General features: G+C 48.6%; 1 protein-coding gene across 8 annotated transcripts in view; it reads left to right on the top strand.

Moving 5' to 3' along the window:
- The window catches only part of LOC137435788 (AT-rich interactive domain-containing protein 4B), a 198,729-nt gene that overhangs the window by 54,042 nt on the left and 123,513 nt on the right, over window positions 1-21,174 (top strand). For 6 of the 8 annotated variants that reach the window (XM_078785603.1, XM_068129745.2, XM_068129751.2 and 3 more), the window contains exons 3-5: window positions 4,080-4,193; window positions 4,365-4,430; window positions 4,733-4,823. In XM_078785603.1, coding sequence (XP_078641729.1) covers window positions 4,080-4,193; window positions 4,365-4,430; window positions 4,733-4,823 — 271 coding nt within the window. Of the gene's footprint in view, window positions 1-4,079; window positions 4,194-4,364; window positions 4,431-4,732; window positions 4,824-21,174 lie in introns of those variants that run through there. The other 2 variants (XM_078785606.1, XM_068129758.2) reach the window with 2 other exon arrangements.

Genomic DNA, 21,174 nt, shown 5'->3' with positions numbered 1-21,174 from the left:
TCACGTCTGGTTTGACAGAAGCAACCTGTATGGAGAGATCAGTTAAGTTTGAACGAAGGCCCCGGATGTTTGAGGTCCATACCGTTACTGAAGAGGAAGGGGGAGCATCAGATACAGAACAGGGGGGAGGAGGGGTAGGGTAAGATGTGGAAGAGGTGGAAGAGATAGGGAGAGCTGTTGAAGGTGTGTCAGAGATTTCAGAATAGCTCGGAGAAAGGGAAGGATGGGGCGGACAAAAGGTTTGATGGTGATTGGGTGAGCCACAATGAGGTGTTATTTGAGGAGGGGGAAGAGCGAGGCAGAAGGTTGGGGGAGATGGAGGTGAGAGTTTGAAGGGGGAAGAAGCGGGGAGGACGCTTTGAGGAGGGGGAGTGAGAGGGGGGAAATTGAGAAGCAATGAGGGTGGGGAGATTTGAAGGGGAGGGGTGAGGGGGGAGTTTGGGAGGGGAGGGATTTGAAAGGGATGGGATATGGGGGAGATTTGGAGGGGAGGGGTGAGGCAGGAGTCTAGGAGGGGAGGGGCGAGGGGGCGTCTTGGCGGGGAGGGGTGAGGGGGTAGTTTAGGAGGGAGGGGGCAAGGGGGGAGATTTGAAAGGGATGGGTGATGGGGAAGATTTGGAGGGGAGGGGTGATGGGGAAGATTTGGAGGGGAGGGGTTATGGGGAAGATTTGGAGGGGAGGGGTGAGATTGGATTTTTGAAAGTGTACGATTCATGGGAAACGAACATTTTTTGCAAAATGAGTTTCTTGTGACCTTCGAGTTAAAAATACGTTTAAGGACGCTGGATGGAGGATGGAGTGCAGGAGAGTTTAGGGAATGTAGAAAAAAGGCACTATAGGAGATGGATATTTTTTTTTGGGATGAATTGATTTGGTGAGCAAGTCGAAAGCAGCCTTTTAAAGAAGAAGAAGAAAAAGGTGTTATAAAATATGACGGAATACATAACTTGAGGGGAAAGTGTAAACATTGAAGGTTAATGAGTGAAAACTATCTGGGGAAAATGGGGGAGAAACACGTGGTCGAAGAACGAACGAACGAATAAGAATGAATAAACGAATGAGAACAGAGAAGGAATTGTTTTTTTTTTTTTTTTTTTTTTTTTCTAGTTGAGATTTACACAAGGAAGTAGGCTATGGGTGAAAAGACTGGGAATACAGAGAACGAAAGTTATTGGATCACAAACGACGGACCGCTGAGAGAAAAACAAAGCCTCAAGGTTGTACAGTGCACACTGTACAAGGCCTCAAGACACGACACGGCAAACAGACGATCAATTTATGAAAGATAAACACCGAGAAACAACCAAAGTTGCACACAATAACTTCACACACCGAAAGATAAATACAGTTTCGACAAAATACAATTGTGAACAGACTTAACTTCGAAAAACGTGGAGACCGTGTGGAGCTTCGAAAATCCCTCCCACCGTCTCCGAGATCTCGCGAGCAATGGCTCTTAACTATGTTTGGAGAGAAAGTAAGTAAAATGGAAAAAGTTGATGGGGGCATTTTTGCCTGTGACATGTTGCAGGTCTAGAAGAGTTTCGCGTTGCTGTTGTTGTTGGGGGTTCTTGTTCGGGGTCGTTTTTTGAAATGTGCTCCAATTGGTCGGACAGCTGCTGGATCACACCCACATCTGTCGCTTGACTCCACTCACTACAGCACCGAGACAAAATTATATGGCCGCCATCTTGGTTTTCTGGTGGGCTGAGCACATTAGGCCTCTAGTCCTTTGCTGATTATACACTTCCCGGGTTTGTTGTGTTAGATTTCCATTGGCTTTCTTTGGGTTGAGTGTTACTCACGATGAGGGCCCCTGTAAAATCTAATCATATGTCAAATAATGGAGGTTTAATCAAGCCTGTCAGAATGAATGGCACAGCACATCAGAACGCATGGTAATCAAGTGTTAAGTTGTGTTACGTTACGCAAATTACCCAAAAAATGCGTTACATAAATAATTTTTGAGCAGCCCTATATTGGAGTTAAGCAATCCGTGACTGTGGCGAATTAGCTCGTTTTGATATAACCTTTGGGAGGGTGACATGGATAAGAGGTGTCGAGTTAATCATTTAATAGTGCATTAGATGTGTGTTTCCAAATCACGCTGTTCATCTTTTAAGTGTTTAAATGCGCGTTTCTAAATTGGCTCGTTGCTGATATTGTCACAAGTTGTGACCACAGTGTGGTTATTCTGATGGTTCATTGAAAAGACTTTGGAAAAACCTGGAATCTGTGTTGTTGAATAGGATATCTTGGATTATCGAACATGTTGCCGTCGCAGTGATCCCCCTAAAAATTTCTGGTAATTTTAAAGATTGTTTTCTCCATCTGCTTTCTTCATGGAGGTAAATTATTCTCTTTATCTAAGCAAGTGAGTTTCTAGTCATGTCTGTGCCAGTGTATAAACTGATTAAGTGGCCCAGAGGAATCTCAACCGACTCAGAGGAACCAAAAGACCTTTAAGACCCCAAAGACCCCGAAGACCCAAAATACCCTTAAAGGCCCAGAGGATCGAAAAGACACTGAAGACCCAAAAGATGCCGAAGACCCAGAAGACACAAAAGACCCCGAATACCCAAAAAGATTCTGGAGACCCAAAATACTCTGAAGACCCAAAACACCCCAAAGACCCAAAACACCCCAAAGACCCTTGAAGACCCTTTAGACCCAAAATACCCTTGAATGCCAGAGGCTGCAAAAGACCCTGAAGACCCAAATGGCCCTGAAGGCCCAAAACACCCCAAATACCCAAAAATATTCCGGAGACCCAAAACACCCTAAAGACCCAAAATACCCTTAAATGCCCAGAGGCTGCAAAAGACCCCGAAGACCCAAAACACCCGAATACCCAAAATGATTCCGAAGACCCAAAACACCCTTTAGACCCAAAACACCCCAAAGACCCAAAACACCCCAAAGACCCAAAACACCCCAAAGATCCAAAATACCCTGAAGACCCAAAACACCCGTAAAGACCCTTAAATAACCAAAATACCCCAAAGACCCTTAAAGACCCAAAGGAACCATCAGACCCAAAAGCCCCTGAAGATCCAAAAGACCCCGAAGACCCAAAATACCCTTAATGGCCTAGAGGAACCATAAGACCCAAAAGTCCCTGAAGACACCGAAGACCCAAATGGCCCTGAAGACACAAATGGCCCTGAAGACCCAAATGGCCCTGAAGACTCAAATGGCCCTGAAGACTCAAATGGCCCTGAAGACCCAAAACACCATGAAAACCCAAAACACCATGAAGACCCAAAACACCATGAAGACCCAAAACACCATGAAGACCCAAATGGCCCTGAAGACCCAAATGGCCCTGAAGACCCAAATGGCCCTGAAGACCCAAAACACCATGAAGACCCAAAACGCCATGAAGACCCAAAACGCCATGAAGACCCAAAACGCCATGAAGACCCAAAACGCCATGAAGACCCAAAACACCATGAAGACCCAAAAGACCCTGAATACCCAAAATACATCGAAATGGTCAAAGATGTCTATCCCTCTGAAACGACATGTGGTGAGGCGCGCGGAGCGTGCCGAGTCACGCTAGTATATGCAATAAATATATTGCCCTGGATGTAGTTTATATGGTGATTCTTGGATTATTATCATTATTTACAATTGTGCAAAGGCTTCAATTGCCGAAATTGAGAGCCTTGAAGGGACGACCGAGGAGAGGTCCTTGAAGGGACGGCCGAGGAGAGGTCCTTGAAGGGACGGCCGAGGAGAGGTCCTTGAAGGGACGGCCGAGGAGAGGTCCTTGAAGGGACGGCCGAGGAGAGGTCCTTGAAGGGACGGCCGAGGAGAGGTCCTTGAAGGGGCGGGCGAGGCGAGGTCCTTGATGGGGCGGGCGAGGCGAGAGCCTTGAAGGGGCGGGCGAGGCGAGAGCCTTGAAGGGGCGGGCGAGGCGAGAGCCTTGAAGGGGCGGGCGAGGCGAGAGCCTTGAAGGGGCGGGCGAGGCGAGCGCGATTTTGGATGAAATGTTATCATGAGAATTTATGCTTAAACCTCCTCATGAGATATACATGTTCTTCATATCTATAGAAAGTTAATATGTTTGTTTACAGCCATCTATTGGTGAGCCAGCATACCTCACCGTGGGTACAGCAGTCAGTGCCAAGTACCGCGGTGCATTCTGTGAAGCTACTGTGCAACATGTTGTCCAGGCACTCAAGGTGAAGGTGAGTTTTCATTTGTTCCCAGACTCTTTTGATCGGTTTCCTAGTGAATGAAAACACCAATTTCTCTGCAAGAGAGGACAAGCTTCCTGACCAAGTCTGTTTACAAAAAATTGGTGTTTTGTATTGACAATGGAGGATTATGTCATTTCTACCTGTTTATCCATTTTCCAGGTTGTGTTCAAGGATGACTTATCATCGGATGTTATTTCCGATGAGTTCATCGAAGGATCTCTGGTGGTAAGTTTGTGCAGTTTTGAAGTGATTGTGGAAGTCTGTTGAAGGTTTGATAATATGATTGGAGGTTATCATCATATATGTAGCTCATAGGGTTGCTAATCAACGATTGTGCAAATTTGGAGATGAGCATTGTGGAAAAGTGTATGATAATTTATAACATCTCAGAACCACAGAAAATATTGAAATTGGAATACTTATCAATGGCATGTTCTATAACATGAAGTTTTGCAGCTTGTATTTAACCTGGGTGTACAATTTTAGAAGCTGTAATTTTTTAAATTTTTTTTAAATATCTTTTTTAGTCTGGAGCCACAGTGCAAGTGAAGGCTGCACATGGAGGTTTTCGCGAAGCTACTGTGGGTAGAATCATAGACATCAGCCATTATACTGTGGGTGTGTATCATGCTTTCAACCTTCTTCCTTCAACCATCTTTCTTTGCCAATGTATCGTGGTAAATAGGAAAATGTCCTTTTAAATGAACCTTTTAAAATTTGTCCTTTTAAATGGACCTTTAATGTCCTTTCCTTTTATGTCCTTTTATGTAAAATTTTGTAAAATATAATTTGTTTTTCCTTTTATGTAAAATGTTTTATTTTATGGACAATAAAATGTCCTTTTAAATTTTAAATGAATGAATGAATGAGTATATTTGTTTCATTTGTGAACTTTCAAACCACTAACATCATTACCTCAGCCACCGAAGGTGGGGGCACGGGTTATTTTTTTACCACTGTCTGTCTGTCTGTGAGCAGGATATCTCAAAAAGTTGTAGATGGATTTGGAAGAAACTTGGTGGACAGGTTGGGGGTGTGACAAGGTCGAATTGTTCACATTTTGGTGAAGATATGGATGCAGATCCGAGAATTTTTAAAGTGATTCTTCACCAATTAGAGATAGGGCCAAAAACGATATGATATTTAAAAAAAAATTGGATTAGTTATGACTATATTTGGTGGATGAGTTGGTTAGGTGACATGAACAGGCCGATTAGATTTTGGTTAAGATCCGGATCCAGATCTGGCCTATCAGTGGGATACAAAACATAAACTGTTCAGCCTGGTGGAGGTGTGCGCTCTACCGAGTGTCATTCTAGTTTCTCATGGAATGCATTTGTTCAAAATAATATGAGCTGCTTCTTGGCGTCAGGAAGGGCATCCGGCCATAAAAACATTGCCTCAAACAGGGAACCATGATTGTCATGGGGCCCGCAAGGCTAACCCCCGCTCCAGCGGGAAAAATGGCCTTAAAACGATCATTCATTCATTCATTTTTTTTCTTCTCTATAGGCCTGGTGTTTTAACGGTTAAGGTGGCTGGTTTAAGATCTTATGGTCTTGCGTTTGAGCCCCTGTCGTGGGTTGACTTCAGGTCAACATTTGAAATTGGAATACCACCAGGTGGGTTGAGATGCTCAAATTATGGATTTAGAGTTATACCTGCAGCATTAAAGTACCAACCCTGTACCTCCATAAAATAGCAGGGTTGGTCAAATTGGGCAATTACAAATGCATGAAAACAAAAATTTTTATATTCATGTGTTACCCAAAATGTCAAGTTTTTCAACTTTTCATGCCAGGAAATCTAGAAAATTTCGCAAAAAATACCAACCAGTAATTTACAATCAGAATCAATTTCTAGGGTTCTCAAGGTTTTTTTCAAGCATGATGTTGGACAAGTAAAGTAAATAAAAGTACCATAAGAGTTATTGGCCGAGTGCCAATTTTTTTTGGCACCTTGCCAATATTTTGTATTTTTCACTTTTTCTGAGCAAATAAGTTGTGACCAGCACTGATTTTAATTGGAATTTATGGGAAACAAACACGCTCATGTTTCTTCTACTACTGCTGTATTTATTATGTGCAGCATAATCTGCATTGAATCTTCAAGCATAATCTGCATTGCAACTGTGCACAAATACTGGAAATCCTCGCACCCCCATCTGTACGCTAGCCCAAGCTGTCATGCCAAAATACCAAGGCAAAATGACGAGTAGGCCTCCATGTATAGAATTTTCACACACATGTTTGGTGAAGCACCATTTACAAGAAGTATGTACACAAGGCTTGATTTATCCATGAAGGACAATAAATGCATGTGGCATCATACTACTTACATTTGAAAACCCCACGGGATATTAAGTTGGCCGCCAGAAGTGTGATTCAAAGGTCAAGTCATTGTCTTGTGAGCCTAATTCACAAAGTACATACAAGTACAGCATTGTTCAGTAAACGATATTCTTTGTCTAGTATATGAATAAAATATCATGCACACTGGATGCACAGCACTGAGCAGCATGCACAGGTCTTATCAATTGCACAAACTATAATGACTGTCTCAAGCATTTTCAGTCATGAGTCAACAAAATGAATCAGATTGTCATATAAGTAGTGGACAGGTCACAACACCCCTGTTGCTTCTGCGATGGCCGGCCGGCTTACAGTGAGAGCAGGTTGGCTGGCAAGCACGGCACGGATTGGTATATTTCAAGCCTGGCACGCTTGCCACCAACAGCAGCAGAGTCACCAGATGGCCAATAAAGGTATATTTCCGGCGGTTTATTGCTGATAAACGATCAATCCGGAAGCGAAAACGGTGAAACACGCGGCGCCACCTTTCAACGGCGTTTATACGCAGTAGATGTTTAGCGCATCTGGTACAAGAATCTGGTAGCGTGACATATATATATATATATATATATATATATATATATATATATATATATATATATATATATATATATATATATATATATATATATATATATATACAGTGAAACCTTGACTTACGAGTTTAATTCGTTCTGTGACCGAGCTCGTAACTCAATTTGCTCGTTTCTCAAATTAAATTTCCCCATTAAAATGCATTGAAATGCTATTAATCCGTTCCAGCCCGCCAAAAACCACACCAATTTTTTTTAAAATATACAGTATACAGTATATATAAAAATATCTCGCGCTTTATATTTCACCTGTATGCAGCATACAAGTTGGCAGGATGGCCTGGACTGGAGGTACGCACACTTGACTCTAAACTGTCCAGCCTGGGTTTGAATCCCGACCCAGCTATAACCTGTCATGGGTGAATCACAGGCAGGGTGATTCATCAATGTGTGTACCGCTAAACTGGGCGCCCCGTTTGCGTCCCATTAGTTGTTGGATGTTAAGGATCTCACCGTGTTTTCCACAAAGAGAAGGCGAGCTATCGCCGGCACTCTGAACAAGTTGTGGCCTGGCATGCTCTTCTCCTCTGCCGTGAAATACGTCCTCCTCGGCATCTTTTTCCAGAAGAGCCCTGTCTCGTCACAGTTGAAGATTTGCTGGGGGATGTATCGTTCGGCTTCTATCAGTTCGGCAAAAGTTATAATAAAATCTTCAGCTGCCTTCACATCCGCCTCACCAAGTCGACAACACGCACACCTCGCTCATGTTTTTCGACGATTGCATGTTTTATATCCAAGCACATCATCCTCTTCTTCTTCTCAGTACTGCCCTTGGCACTCAATTTCTGAGGACCCATGGTTAAAACTAAGAAATTTTCCAAAATAACCAACATGCGAAAACAAACCAGCAGCGATATACGGCAGAGATGCTTGCACGGCAAGATAACCACGTGACCGGAACCCACTTGGTGGCGGGTGGCGTAAGCTTGTAACTCAGATCTCGGCTCGCATCTCAAAGCAATAAACCGCCCGAGCGACGGCTCGTATCTCGGAAAACTCGTAAGTTGGTGCACTCGTAAGTCAAGGTTTCACTGTATATATATATATATATATATATATATATATATATATATATATATATATATATATATATATATATATATATATATATATATATATATATATATATATATATATATATATGTATATATGTATATATATATATATATATATATATATATATATATATATATATATATATATATATATATATATATTGTTACGGACCGCGGATAAGATGTTGTTTTGCCGAGCGGATGGCACCGTGGCCGAACAGTTACCCCGACTAACCCGATTCCCGAACGTTGGCCGGATCGCGCCACAGATATTCAATATGGAAAAGACAAAAGCGACACGGATGTGAAGGAGAAGAAGACAGAAGTAGGGAATACGAATATAATTTATTTACTATTTACAACCAAAAGTAACCAAGGAAGAAGGAAAGATAAGAAAATAATTTACAGAAGATATTAGAGACACAGTGCAACGCTAGCTTACCTACAGTCTTAATTAAACCCAGGGACAGAACAAACAAGGACAGACTCACGCGGGGAATGATGATAGGACTGGCCAGAGGTGAATGGCTGGAGGGAGAGGAAGGTCCACGGGTACTGCAGCACGATCGGCGCGTTTAGCAGCCGCCGTTCCTTCGCGGACCTGCTCAAAACTGCCGTCAAGGCCCCAAGCTGCTGTGGCTGCTGCTGCTGCTGAAGCTGCCGCTGTTGCTGCTGTGGCTGCTGCTGCTGCTCTGTGTACGTCGCGTGCTTTCTCCAGGACTCATCTGACTCGTCTCGTACTCAGTCCAACCACACTTTCGCTTCTTGCGCGCGCGCTTTTATAGCGCCTCAGGCGATCAAGCCGCCGGCCTTCAGGACGCGCCCATCGGTCAGCTCGCCTCGGCCCTGATTGGTCGGCACGGCCCTCTGGCTCCGCTCTTGATGACGATGGGCGGGCACGCCCTTCTTCCCCGAGCTGAGCACATGCTTAATGGCGGCTTTGGGGCGAAATCAACAACCACAGCTGTAGCAAACCTGGCAAACTGCCAAGTGCAGTTGGCAATGGAGGCTTGGAGGGGATGTAACTGGCAATTGAGGCTTGGCAATGGAAGTTTTGGGAGTGGGAGTGGGAATGGGGAATGAAGGGAATCTATCTTATTTCACTTGGTGCAATGGAGTGTCATCTTAATGGAAGACAAGGCCTTACCCTAATACACATAATAAAGATATAACTATCAACAAGGGGGAAATCTATGATTGGCTGACGTGATTGTTTATGACCTAATTATGGGACGCCCTTTGACCTTTATACATAACTGGAGTAAGGAGGGTCCAGAATAAAGCAATAATAATAAAAAAACACAATAAAAAAAACACAATCCTCATATCCACAACAATATATATATATATATATATATATATATATATATATATATATATATACAGTATATACTGTATATATATCTCTCTCAAATGAATCCATTTTTAGTTCTCCAACCTTTAATGAGCAAACAAACAACTGCTCGACGTTTCGATCAGCAACACAGATAAACGTGCATCCACTGACTTTTCTCAAGAGTAAAGCAAAACAACTCTGTGTTTATCCGTGTTGCTGATCGGAACGTCGAGCAGTTTGTTTGCTCATTAAAGGTTGGAGATCTAAAAATGGATTCATTTGATTTTAATTCCAACCGCAAGTCATTACTATATATATATATATATATATATATATATATATATATATATATATATATATATATATATATATAAACTGTAAGAAATAGTAGAAACTCCACAGTACGAGCAGGGCGTCTCATTTGCATTGAATAAATAATCGTTAGATTAAATAAGACGCGGACGTAGCTTCAGGACGTCGATCTTTAATTGTCGACAAGCTTTCGACCAACAAAGGTCTTCTTCTGAGTCGGCCCCAAGTTCCGTTGTTTCCTCGAAAGTTTCCTCGAAAGGCTGCACGAGCAAATGGAAGCAATGTTTCTTCCAGAATGGCCCTGTACTTGAACTGGTTCAGGTTTCCATTCAGAACAACCAGGTCAGTTTTTCCCCCTGCATGAAAAGCAGCCCAAACGGTCACCCCACCACCTCCAGCTTGGACTCTTCGCACTATACAATCTTTGTTGTAGGCTTCATGCACTTGTCTGCGCACTCGGACGCGGCCATCTTGACGATAGACCAGAAATCTAGACTCGTCACTGAAGATCACGTGATTCCAGTGTCCTGGCTGCCATTGACGGTGCTCTCTGGCCCACTGCAATCGGCGCGGGTGGTGTTGTCTGGTCAGGCGTGGCTTTCTCAGGGGACACCTGGCACGATAGCCTGCTTGAACCAGTCATTGGTTGACTAGCCTTCTGGATACAGGCACATTTGTCAGTTGCTGCCACTCAGCCCGAAGCCGATTAGCTGACTTGGTATGGCCATTGCGGACTAACCGGTGCAGCTGGCGATCATCCCTCCTTGTGGTTCTGCGGGGACATCCTGGCCTCGGTATTGGAGTAGGGACACCCCTCTGAGCATTTCGTTTCAGGATCTTTGACACCTGACCTTGAGTGATGCCATACTGCCGAGCAATAGCACGCTGTTTCATGCCGTAATTTCGTAAAGCCACCACTCCATGACAAACAGCATTGTCGAGTTGACGGACCATCTCCAGAGGAAGCGGCAAGAACTTTTGGAGACGTGCAGCAGTTGTTTTCCACTAATACAGAACGCAACAACCCTTGTATACCCGACTGTGAAACCAATCATCAAATGTACCTGTCCGTACATTTTGCCACGCCACCTGTGATATAATCCTGTTGTTGACTTCTTTCTGCGACAGACAATCAGTGACATGGTTCTTTTAACAAATAAATCACCAAAGTGTGAAAGAAACTCACCAGATAGATATACTGAGTTAAGAAAGTAAACCCATGTCAAGAAAAAAAAAATATACCATATTAAATGCCAAGTCTGTGTGTATATATATATATATATATATATACTAGCTTGGCTCGGCTCGCTGCGCTCGCCTCACCAAGCGTCGATACTGAGGAGTGGGCTTATTTTAGCTGAGGCTAATGACTGTACCTGAGTTGCTGTGTTGTCATGATTTTCACCAATCATAATACAAACAATTACTTGGCACAAATGTATTTGTTGTGTTTGTGATATTACATTTTTATTGGCAATTTAGGTTGAAGATTTAGGTTGAATGTTTTTTTTTCAAGAAAGAACCCCTCAGCACATACATAGGGGAGGGGTAGGTGCAGACTGGAAGTTTGGGACGATTACACCTCACCACCACGTAATTCAAAACACCTCACCACCAAGTAATTCAAAACACCGCACCACAACGTAATTCAAAACACCTCACCACCACGTAATTCAAAATACCTCACCACCAAGTAATTCAAAACACCTCACCACCACGAAATTAAAAACACCTCACCACCACGAAATTGAAAACACCTCACAGCCATCAAGCACGTAATAAAGACACCTCACAGCCATAAAACACGTAATAAAAACACCTCACCACAACGAAATTAAAAACACCTCACAGCCATAAAACACGTAATAAAAACACCTCACAGCCATAAAACACGTAATAAAAACACCTCACGGCCATAAAACACGTAATAAAAACACCTCACAGCCATAAAACACGTAATATAAACACCTCACAGCCACGAAATTAAAAACACCTCACCACCACGCCATTTAAAAACACCTCACCACCAAGTAATTCAAAACACCTCACCACCACATAATTCAAAACACATCACCAACGAATTCAAAACACCTCACCACCACCTAATTAAAAACACTTCACCACCACATAATTATAAATACCTCACCACCATGTGATATTAAAACACCTCACCACCACGTCATTTAAAAATACCTCACCACCACATAATTCAAAATACCTCACCACCACGTGATTCAAAACCACCACAATGTTATTAAAAACACTTCACAACCACGGAAACAAAAGTTTGAGGGAGTCATTAAGTGACAACACAGACACTGCCCAGATGTGTAGATATATAGATAAATGACTACCCGAGTTGCCGTTTTGTCATGGTTTAAACCAATCATAATTCAAACAATTATTTTGCACAAATGTATTTGTAATATACGTGATATCACATTTTATAAACAATTGAAGTTGGAAAAAAAAAAAATTTCCCCCCAAAAAAAACAAACAAAATTGGAAATCTTTTCAAAAAAAATACCCTTAGGACATACCGACGGGAGAGATATGTGCATACCAGAAGTTTGGTACGTTTTCACAAAAGTTTGAGAAAGTAGTTCAGTGACAACACAGGACAACACAACACAGGACAGATGCTGCACAGATATATATATATATATATATATATATATATATATATATACATACATACATACATACATACATACATACATACATACATACATATATACATACATACATATATAGCGGCTACCGCTGGGTTTTCACAATCGCCTTGCACCTATCAAGGACGCGGAGCGATCACCATGCCGGGCTCGTCCAGGACGCCCGGGCAGGCCCGCGCTCAACTTGCCAGGCCTCGGTCGGGACGCTGGGCCACGCCCCCTCTCGCCTTTCCTGGGCAAACGCTCCGGGATAATATGTATATATATTGCTGCCCGATAAACGGGCTTTTCAGAGTGCCTGAGTGTTTGGTTTGATTAAAGCAACTCGGATGAATTCCAGCTTTTTGTCGCGTCCATTCTTCCGATCGACGTGGGAGCCCCAGCTCCTTCATTGGTGACCTACCGACATGGACACGGCAGTCGCCCTTAAACTGCCTACCTTCTGGGAGGCTCACGCGGCGGTTTGGTTCGCACAGGCGGATTCCCTGTTCGCCCTGCGAGGCATCACGGCCGACGACACCCGCTTCCACCATGTGGTAGCAGCGCTCGGTTCGGCCACCGCGGCCCGCGCCCTGAGCCTCCTCGAGAGCCCGCCAGCCGCTGACAAATACGGCGCGATTAAGAAGCTTCTCCTCGACGCTTTCGCCCTCCCATCGGTGGAACGCGCACGGCGCCTGCTCGACCTGCCCGAGCTCGGCGACACGCGCCCTTCCGAGCGAATGGACTACATGCTTTCACTGCTCGGCGAGCACTCTCCGGCATTCCTGTTCCGGGAGCTGTTCCTCCGTCAGCTGCCTAACCCGGTACGCCTCGCCCTGGCAAGCACGACGATCACAGATCCCCGGGCCCTTGCCAGAGAAGCCGACAAGATCTCCGCCGCAGGTCAGCACATCGCAGCGGCGACATGGGACCCACCGCCGTCCGACGCAACACCCATGGCGCCCGAGCACCCGGCACGGTCGACGACCGAGACTGCCGACGCAATTGGCGGCCGCTACACCGAGCCGACCACCTCCAGCACGACGACCGGGGCCTCCACCTGACCAAGCGTGGTGTTACTATCATGCCAGGTTCGGACAGAAGGCCCGGACATGCCGACCCCCATGCACCTTCGGCAGGCCGGGAAACGGCCGGGCCGGCGTTCATTACCAGCCATGAGCGCCGGCCACACGGGCAACTTACTGTTCATCACGGATAAAGCGTCCAGACGGCGCTTCCTGTGCGACACCGGCGCCCAACTGAGCGTCATACCCGCCTCTGACCAGGACAGGCAGTCCGCCGTTTGCGGCCCCTCCTTGGTTGCGGCCAACGGATCGACCAGCCGCACCTTCGGCCCCGCGCAACGTCACCCTCTGCTTCGGCGGCCAACGCTTTGCTTGGACGTTTGTAACCGCAAACGTGCCCATGGCTTTGCTAGGCGCCGACTTCCTCTGCGCACACGGACTGCTGGTGGACGTCCAACGGCGTCGTTTAATCAACGCCGAAACCTTCAGCTCCCTGGTATGCACATTGAGCAGCTCCGCGCCGACCGAGCTGGCATGCGCCGTCCCGGCGGCGAACGAGTTTGCTCGCCTGCTCACGGAGTTCCCGGCCCTCACGCGGCCGACGTTTTCGGCCGTCGCAGTACGGCATGGGATCGAGCACCACATACCAACCACGGGCCCGCCGGTCTACGCCAGGGCCCGCCGCCTCGACTCAGCCAAGCTCGCCGTGGCGAAGGCCGAATTCGACGCGTTGGAGCACCTCGGCATCGTGCGGCGCTCCGATAGCGCGTGGGCCTCGCCACTGCACATCGTGCCAAAGCCGGGGGGTGGATGGCGCCCGTGTGGAGACTACCGCCGTCTCAATGACGCTACCACCCCCGACAGGTACCCGATCCCGCATATCCAAGACTTCTCCGCCCGTCTGGCGGGACGGGTCATTTTTTCGAAAATTGATCTCATACGGGGATATCACCAGGTACCTGTCAGGGCGGCCGACGTCCCTAAAACAGCAGTCATCACGCCGTTTGGCTTATTCGAATTCTTGCGGATGCCGTTTGGTCTCAAGAACGCGGCTCAGGCGTTCCAGCGCTTGATGGACGGCGTGCTGCGTGACCTGCCGTTCCTTTTCGTTTACCTGGACGACATCCTCGTCGCCAGCACGTCCCGGGCCGAGCACCTCCTCCACCTCTGAACACTGTTCGGGCGCCTCAGCGAGCACGGCCTCATCGTCAACCCGGCCAAATGCCACTTCGGCACGACGGCCGTTGATTTTTTGGGCCACCACATCACCAAGAACGGGGCCGTGCCACTGCCAACCAAGGTCGAGGCCATCACCACGTTCCCGCGTCCCCGCACCATAAAGGCCCTGCAGGAATTCCTGGGAATGGTGAATTTTTATCACCGCTTCGTGCCCCGCGCTGCTCAACTCATGCGGCCCCTCTACGAAGCCCTCCGGGGCAAGCCGGCCAAGCACGACATCGCCTGGTCCGCAGCAATGGATGCGGCCTTCCAAAGCTCAAAGCGGGCCCTCGCCGACGCAACACTGCTCGCTCACCCGGTGCTCAACGCTCCCATCGCCCTCACCACGGATGCCTCCGACTACGCGGTGGGCGCCGTACATGAGCAATGGGTGAACGGGGTTTGGCAGCCACTCGCTTTTTTCAGCCGACAGCTCCGGCCGAACAAGCTCAAATACAGCACGTTTGACCGGGAGCTCCTCGGTCTACACCTAGCCGTCCGCCATTTCCGCCACCTCCTGGAGGGCCGACCTTTCACGGCGTTCGTCGACCACAAGCCGTTGGTTTACGCCATGGCCAAGGTCACGGAGCCGTGGTCGGCCCCGCCAACAGCGCCACCTCTCCGCCGTGTCGGAGTTTACCACGGACATCCGGCACGTCGCCGGCAAAAAACAACGCCGTGGCCGACTGTCTTTCCCGGGCCAGCGCGAACGCGGTCCACCTGGGCGTGGACTTTGCGCTTATGGCGGCGGACCAAACCACCGACACCACGGTGCAAGCCCTCCGGGCGGCGGACACGGGCCTCCGCCTGGCCGACATCCCCTTCGCGGACACTGTCCTACTCTGCGACGTCTCCCAAGGCCAGCCTCGCCCCATCGTGCCCGTCACCTGGCAACGCCGCATCTTCGCCTCCCTCCACGGCCTTTCCCACCCGGGCCAGAAAGCTTCCCAGAAGCTGGTGTCGGCGCGATTCGTCTGGCACGGCCTTCGTCGGGACGTCCGTGATTGGACCAGCACCTGCACGGCCTGCCAACGGGCCAAGGTCCACCGACACACCCAGGCCCCGCTGGCACCTTTCACCGTGCCCGAACGACGTTTCGACCACGTCAACGTGGATCTGGTGGGCCCCCTCCCCCCATCACGGGGGGTTCACACACCTGCTCACCATGGTGGACAGGACCACCAGGTGGCCGGAGGCCGTTCCCCTCGTCTCCACCACCACCGCCGACGTGGCGCAGGCTTTCATCGCCACCTGGGTCGCCCGCTTCGGTGCACCGGCGGACATCTCGTCAGACCGCGGACCACAGTTCACCTCCGAGCTGTGGGGCGCGGTCGCCCGCAACCTGGGGGTCAAGCTCCACCGTACTACGGCCTACCACCCCCAAGCAAACGGGTTGTGCGAGCGATTCCACCGCTCCATGAAAGCCGCGCTCATGGCCGGCCTTCAAGACGGCGGTTGGGCCGACCGGCTGCCGTGGGGTCCTTTTGGGCCTCCGCACGGCCCCCAAGGAGGACCTCTAGGCATCCACCGCCGAGCTTGTCTATGGCCAGGCGCTAGGCGTCCCGGGCGAATTCGTGCCCGACGCTACCAGTCCCTGGTCCGCAGCTCACCAGCGCTCGGACCTCCAGGAGGCTGCCCGACGGTTTGCCCCCGTGCCAACATCCCACCACGGTGACCCCCAGTCCTACGTCCCCCCAGCACTTCGCACAGCGGAGTATGTTTTTGTGCGTCACGACGCACATCGGGGGCCACTCCGGCCGCCGTACGACGGGCCCTTCCGGGTGCTGCGACAGGACGACAAGTCGTTCGTCATCGACATCGGCGGCAGGTCGGACCGGATTGCGGTGGACCGCCTCAAGCCGGCGCACGTGGACGTCGACCACCCACCACGGGTGGCCCTTCCGCCGCGGCGAGGCCGCCCCCCATCCACGGTGCCCCCCACTCGACTGCCCACCACCACACCGGACCCCCTCCCACGACCCGCCAGGGGTCGCTTCGGCCGGGTCATCAGGACACCCCTCAAATTGACCCTGCCGGTGCAAGTCGATTCTGGGGGGACGTGTGTAGCGGCTACCGCTGGGTTTTCACAATCGCCTTGCACCTATCAAGGACGCGGATCGATCACCATGCCGGGCTCGTCCAGGACGCCTGGGCAGGCCCGCGCTCAACTTGCCAGGCCTCGGTCGGGACGCCCGGGCATGCCCGGGCATGCCCGGGCAGGCTCGCCCTCAACTTGCCAGGCCGCAGCCAGGACGCTGGGCCACGCCCCCTCTCGCCTTTCCTGGGCAAACGCTCCGGGATAATATGTATATATATTGCTGCCCGATAAACAGGCTTTTCAGAGTGCCTGAGTGTTTGGTTTGATTAAAGCAACTCGGATGAATTCCAGCTTTTTGTCGTGTCCATTCTTCCGATCGACGTGGGAGCCCCAGCTCCTTCATATATATATATATATATATATATATATATATATATATATATATATATATATATATATATATATATATATATATATATATATATATATATATATATATATATATATATATATATATATATATATATACATACACACTATATATATATATATATATATATATATATATATATATATATATATATATATATATATTGTTACAGACACGACTTTGATGTTATGGTGGGCCGAGCGGAATGGCCGCCGTGTCCGCACAAATTACCCGATTATACTCGAACGTTGCCGAGTCGCGCTACGCTAAATCAATGAAGGAAAAGGACACAACGGCTGGGATTAAAATGACACGACACCAAGGATACGGTTCTCAAGACCTCCGGAGGAGGTTATATTAGGGCGGAAGGTCAGATTACAACTACAAGAGGGACAGCATAGAAAGACAGGCACTTAGACACACTTATCTTATTCCCTGACAGACGACAGATAAACAGGACAAAAACTGACTCACACGGGGATTGATGGCAAGGAAAGCGGGCAGTCGATGGCTCAAGGTGCACCGTTCTCGGAGGGGGTGCACCGTTCTCGGAGGTACTGCAATACCGGGTCGATGCGTGGAGCTCGCTCAGCGCTTGGAGGTGGTGACTGGCTCTTCTTCAAGCTGGGGGCGCATCTGACGTCACATCCGGTAAGTCGCTGCGTATATCCGGCGGGGAGTGACACGCCCTCGGCTCGTTAGCTCCGCCCCAGATGGAATCGGTCCGCCCTTCTTATTGGGTGCGGGGGGGTTACCAGGCTCCGCCCTTGACGAGGAGCTGACAGCCAGCCCCTTCGTGGTAACCCCGTGGAGCGCATGGGTAATGGCGGCTAACCGAGCCGGAGTGAGGACGCACACTCTCCCGCGCGCGCCGTTGTTGTAGTTGTTGTAGTTGTTGTTGTAGTTGTTGTTGTAGTTGTTGTTTGGGGAAGAAGATGGGAGGAGGTATGGGAAGGTCCTAAACTCACTACTGGTGCCATATAATCACATTCTGGTGCAACGAAGAGTCAGAATTAATGGAAACGAGTCCTTAACTGACATAGACTAAGAATAACTAGCAAGATGTCCGAAAGTTGTCTACGTGAGATGCGGTGGACCTGGGCACGACATTCAATGGGGGAAAAAGGGGAAGGTCGGTTCTACAGAGTGTTATTTACAGGCAATGGGACTAGGGAATGGGGGATTGGGGATAGTTGGGGAGTATTGGGGAAATAGGGGAATATTTACAAGCGGATCTGGAGGCCAAATGCCATATCCGCAACATTGCACCCTTCTCTACCCTCGGGGCGGCCCGACCCGATAAATTTTTACCTATTTTAGTGTGGCACTCAGATGTAGTTCCCTCTATTATTAACTCTACCCTGAGTGCGACAGTTTTACAGATATTCACAAATGAGTAAATATGTCCCCCTGCGACGTTGCACCCTTCTCCTCACAGAAACACACCCACAGGATAACCGAATCCGGAAAGAATTCGCAAACTAAACATACAGCCGGTAGGGAGCATTATTTACAAGACTACGCTGATATTTACACTATGATCCAGGACCTGTTTTTGGAGGAACACATGCAGATGTTATGCATAGAGAGAGCACGCATGCCAGCATCGATACACCAACCCACGAGTGCTCTGTGGCCTACGGCCTTTAATAATGTGCAGAGCACCCCTTCCCAGCACCAAAAGCACCACCCCATCACACAGTCAGCACCATCCGGTGCACCAATAAAGTGTTTATAAATCACCGGTGGTGTCGCAGCCGGCCGATGTTCTGCCGCTGGTCTTGCCTTCGTGTGGTGCACTTGGTGTTCTTGCCTCTTTCAAAAAAATAAAGAAAGGCGCCAACCGCGTCCATTTCTCTATTGTGGCCGTCAGGGGGCCAACTGTTAGTGGTTCACCTTGTATGGCATAGGTGCCACGTTGACCCATAGGTCCATCCATGGGTGGTGCTTGGCCGCAAAAGAACTGCGGTCCATGGTGGGTGGCCACAAACATTGCGGTCCATGGTGGGTGGCCACAAACATTGCGGTCCATATGGTGTATCGATCCAGGCAGCAAGCAGCGAAAGTGCAGGCCCACAACTGCGTAGCCAGCACCTCTCTCTCCTCTCTCTCTGCCCCAAAGCCAGATCCTCGGAGGTGGGAGACAAAAGAAGCAGACAAGTGAGTAAGGTGGTAAGGGCGCAAAAGTGCACGCAACACAAGGTAATGCACACTAGGGGCACATGGGAACCAGGTGAGACAGGTACGTTCCTACCGTACGCTCCCCCCCCCCCCCCCCCCCCACCAGGTAACCTACATGGCCCCTCCCTTACCCCTTACTGTATCCACACAACACAACACTACCCATAAACATCTATTTTACAAATCAACAAACGTCCCTACTGTCTTCCCCGTTCCTCCCATAAACCAAATTCGTCTTCTCTCCCTCCTAACCAATCAAATTTGCCATTTTCAACTTTCATCAAAATTTGCCATCTCCAACTCAACATCATAATTTGCTATCACCAATTCATCATCAGTCCCTCCTAGGGAGGGAGAGATGGAATCACCCCAATGTCTCATCCACGTCGTGATGCGTCTCACAAATCCAACAGCAATCCTTACTTCCTGCAACAAAACAAAGAAAACACAGGTGTGGAGTCATCATCATCACCACAGGTAAGTGGCTGCGTATGGTGCGACAGGTTCATCAATCCTAACTATTTCCTAAATGACTTTAACAACTTTACACTACCCGGGGTCTTTCTCCGGCCAAACCATTGGCCCTCTTACACTATGGGTTCTAAAAACCAATTCCCATTGGCCAAACTGTGGTGCTTTTCAATTTGGGGTCTCACTCCCCCGATTCATCTCCCGGTGCCCTCGTACAATTTCTGGGCTGCGGCGTGTACCTCTCCCAGCGGGTCTACCCACCTGCACACCTCCACCACTGCAGTTGCCTCCGAGCTTACCTGCTCCTTACCCTAACCTAACTACCTGGGGAAGGCCCTCTGGCGCTCTCCCCACTCGGTGCCCTCTCTGGCACTGGGCTGCCCGATCCACACCCGGGATCCTCAGGCACCCACTCACAACTACCGGCTCCCAGAGCCCACCTGCGGCCTCACCTGGCCGACATCCTCACAGTGGTGGAGTGCCCAACCAACTACACACACTAACAGGCTACACGCCCAGCCATTTCCACAACACGAATGCACCCATCCACAATACCATTCTGTCACCCGCACCACAGATGCCAATATCCAACCACAATTTACCTGTACCCTCTACCTAACACTTACACTACCCGCCCCGGGTATCCGTGATGGGGGTCCACTCTTCCCCCATCCACACCTTCGCACCATGCACACTACTCCGTACCACTTACTCCAACTCTCTCCACACACCTGTACCTGCACACCTGTGCTCTCACACCTGGTGCCACCTGCACCCTTCTCTCCCCAAGCGCATTCGCGCTGATCCACAACACTCATTACTCACACACTGCTCCACACACCTGTCCAGTTGCACACCTGTGCAATCACACCTGTTCAATTCTCACACACACGGCATCATCTCAGCTAACTACTCCCTTCTGAAACTTGCGCTTCCCAGTCGTCCCTTTAAACTATTGCGCTCCCACGTCATTATCATCCACACTAAACTACCTGCGTCCCCACTACAGGTATCAGTCACTAACTAAACTTAACGTTACCTAATGTCAATCTTCTAGGTCCCTACACACAATATAACCTAACCCACCCGGGCTAGTTTTCACTGCCATACACCCCATAATCTATAGCGCATTTGCCCCACTTGGGAAGGGTGGCAGGGATGCCAGCCTTACCCACCGGGCCCATCGCTCACTACCAATTTTGCACATCAAATTTCAACAAATTAATAATTTGGCCAATCACTACCCATCATCTGCCAATCACTACTGCCAATCCCTTGCCAATCATCAAATTTTGTTTTTCTCTAATT

Source organism: Myxine glutinosa, chromosome 1, assembly GCF_964187855.1.
Source record: "Myxine glutinosa chromosome 1, kmMyxGlut1.1, whole genome shotgun sequence".
Classification (NCBI taxonomy): Eukaryota; Metazoa; Chordata; class Myxini; order Myxiniformes; family Myxinidae; genus Myxine; species Myxine glutinosa.
Note: the sequence above shows the minus strand (reverse complement) of the source record. Positions and strands in the feature narration are given on the sequence as shown.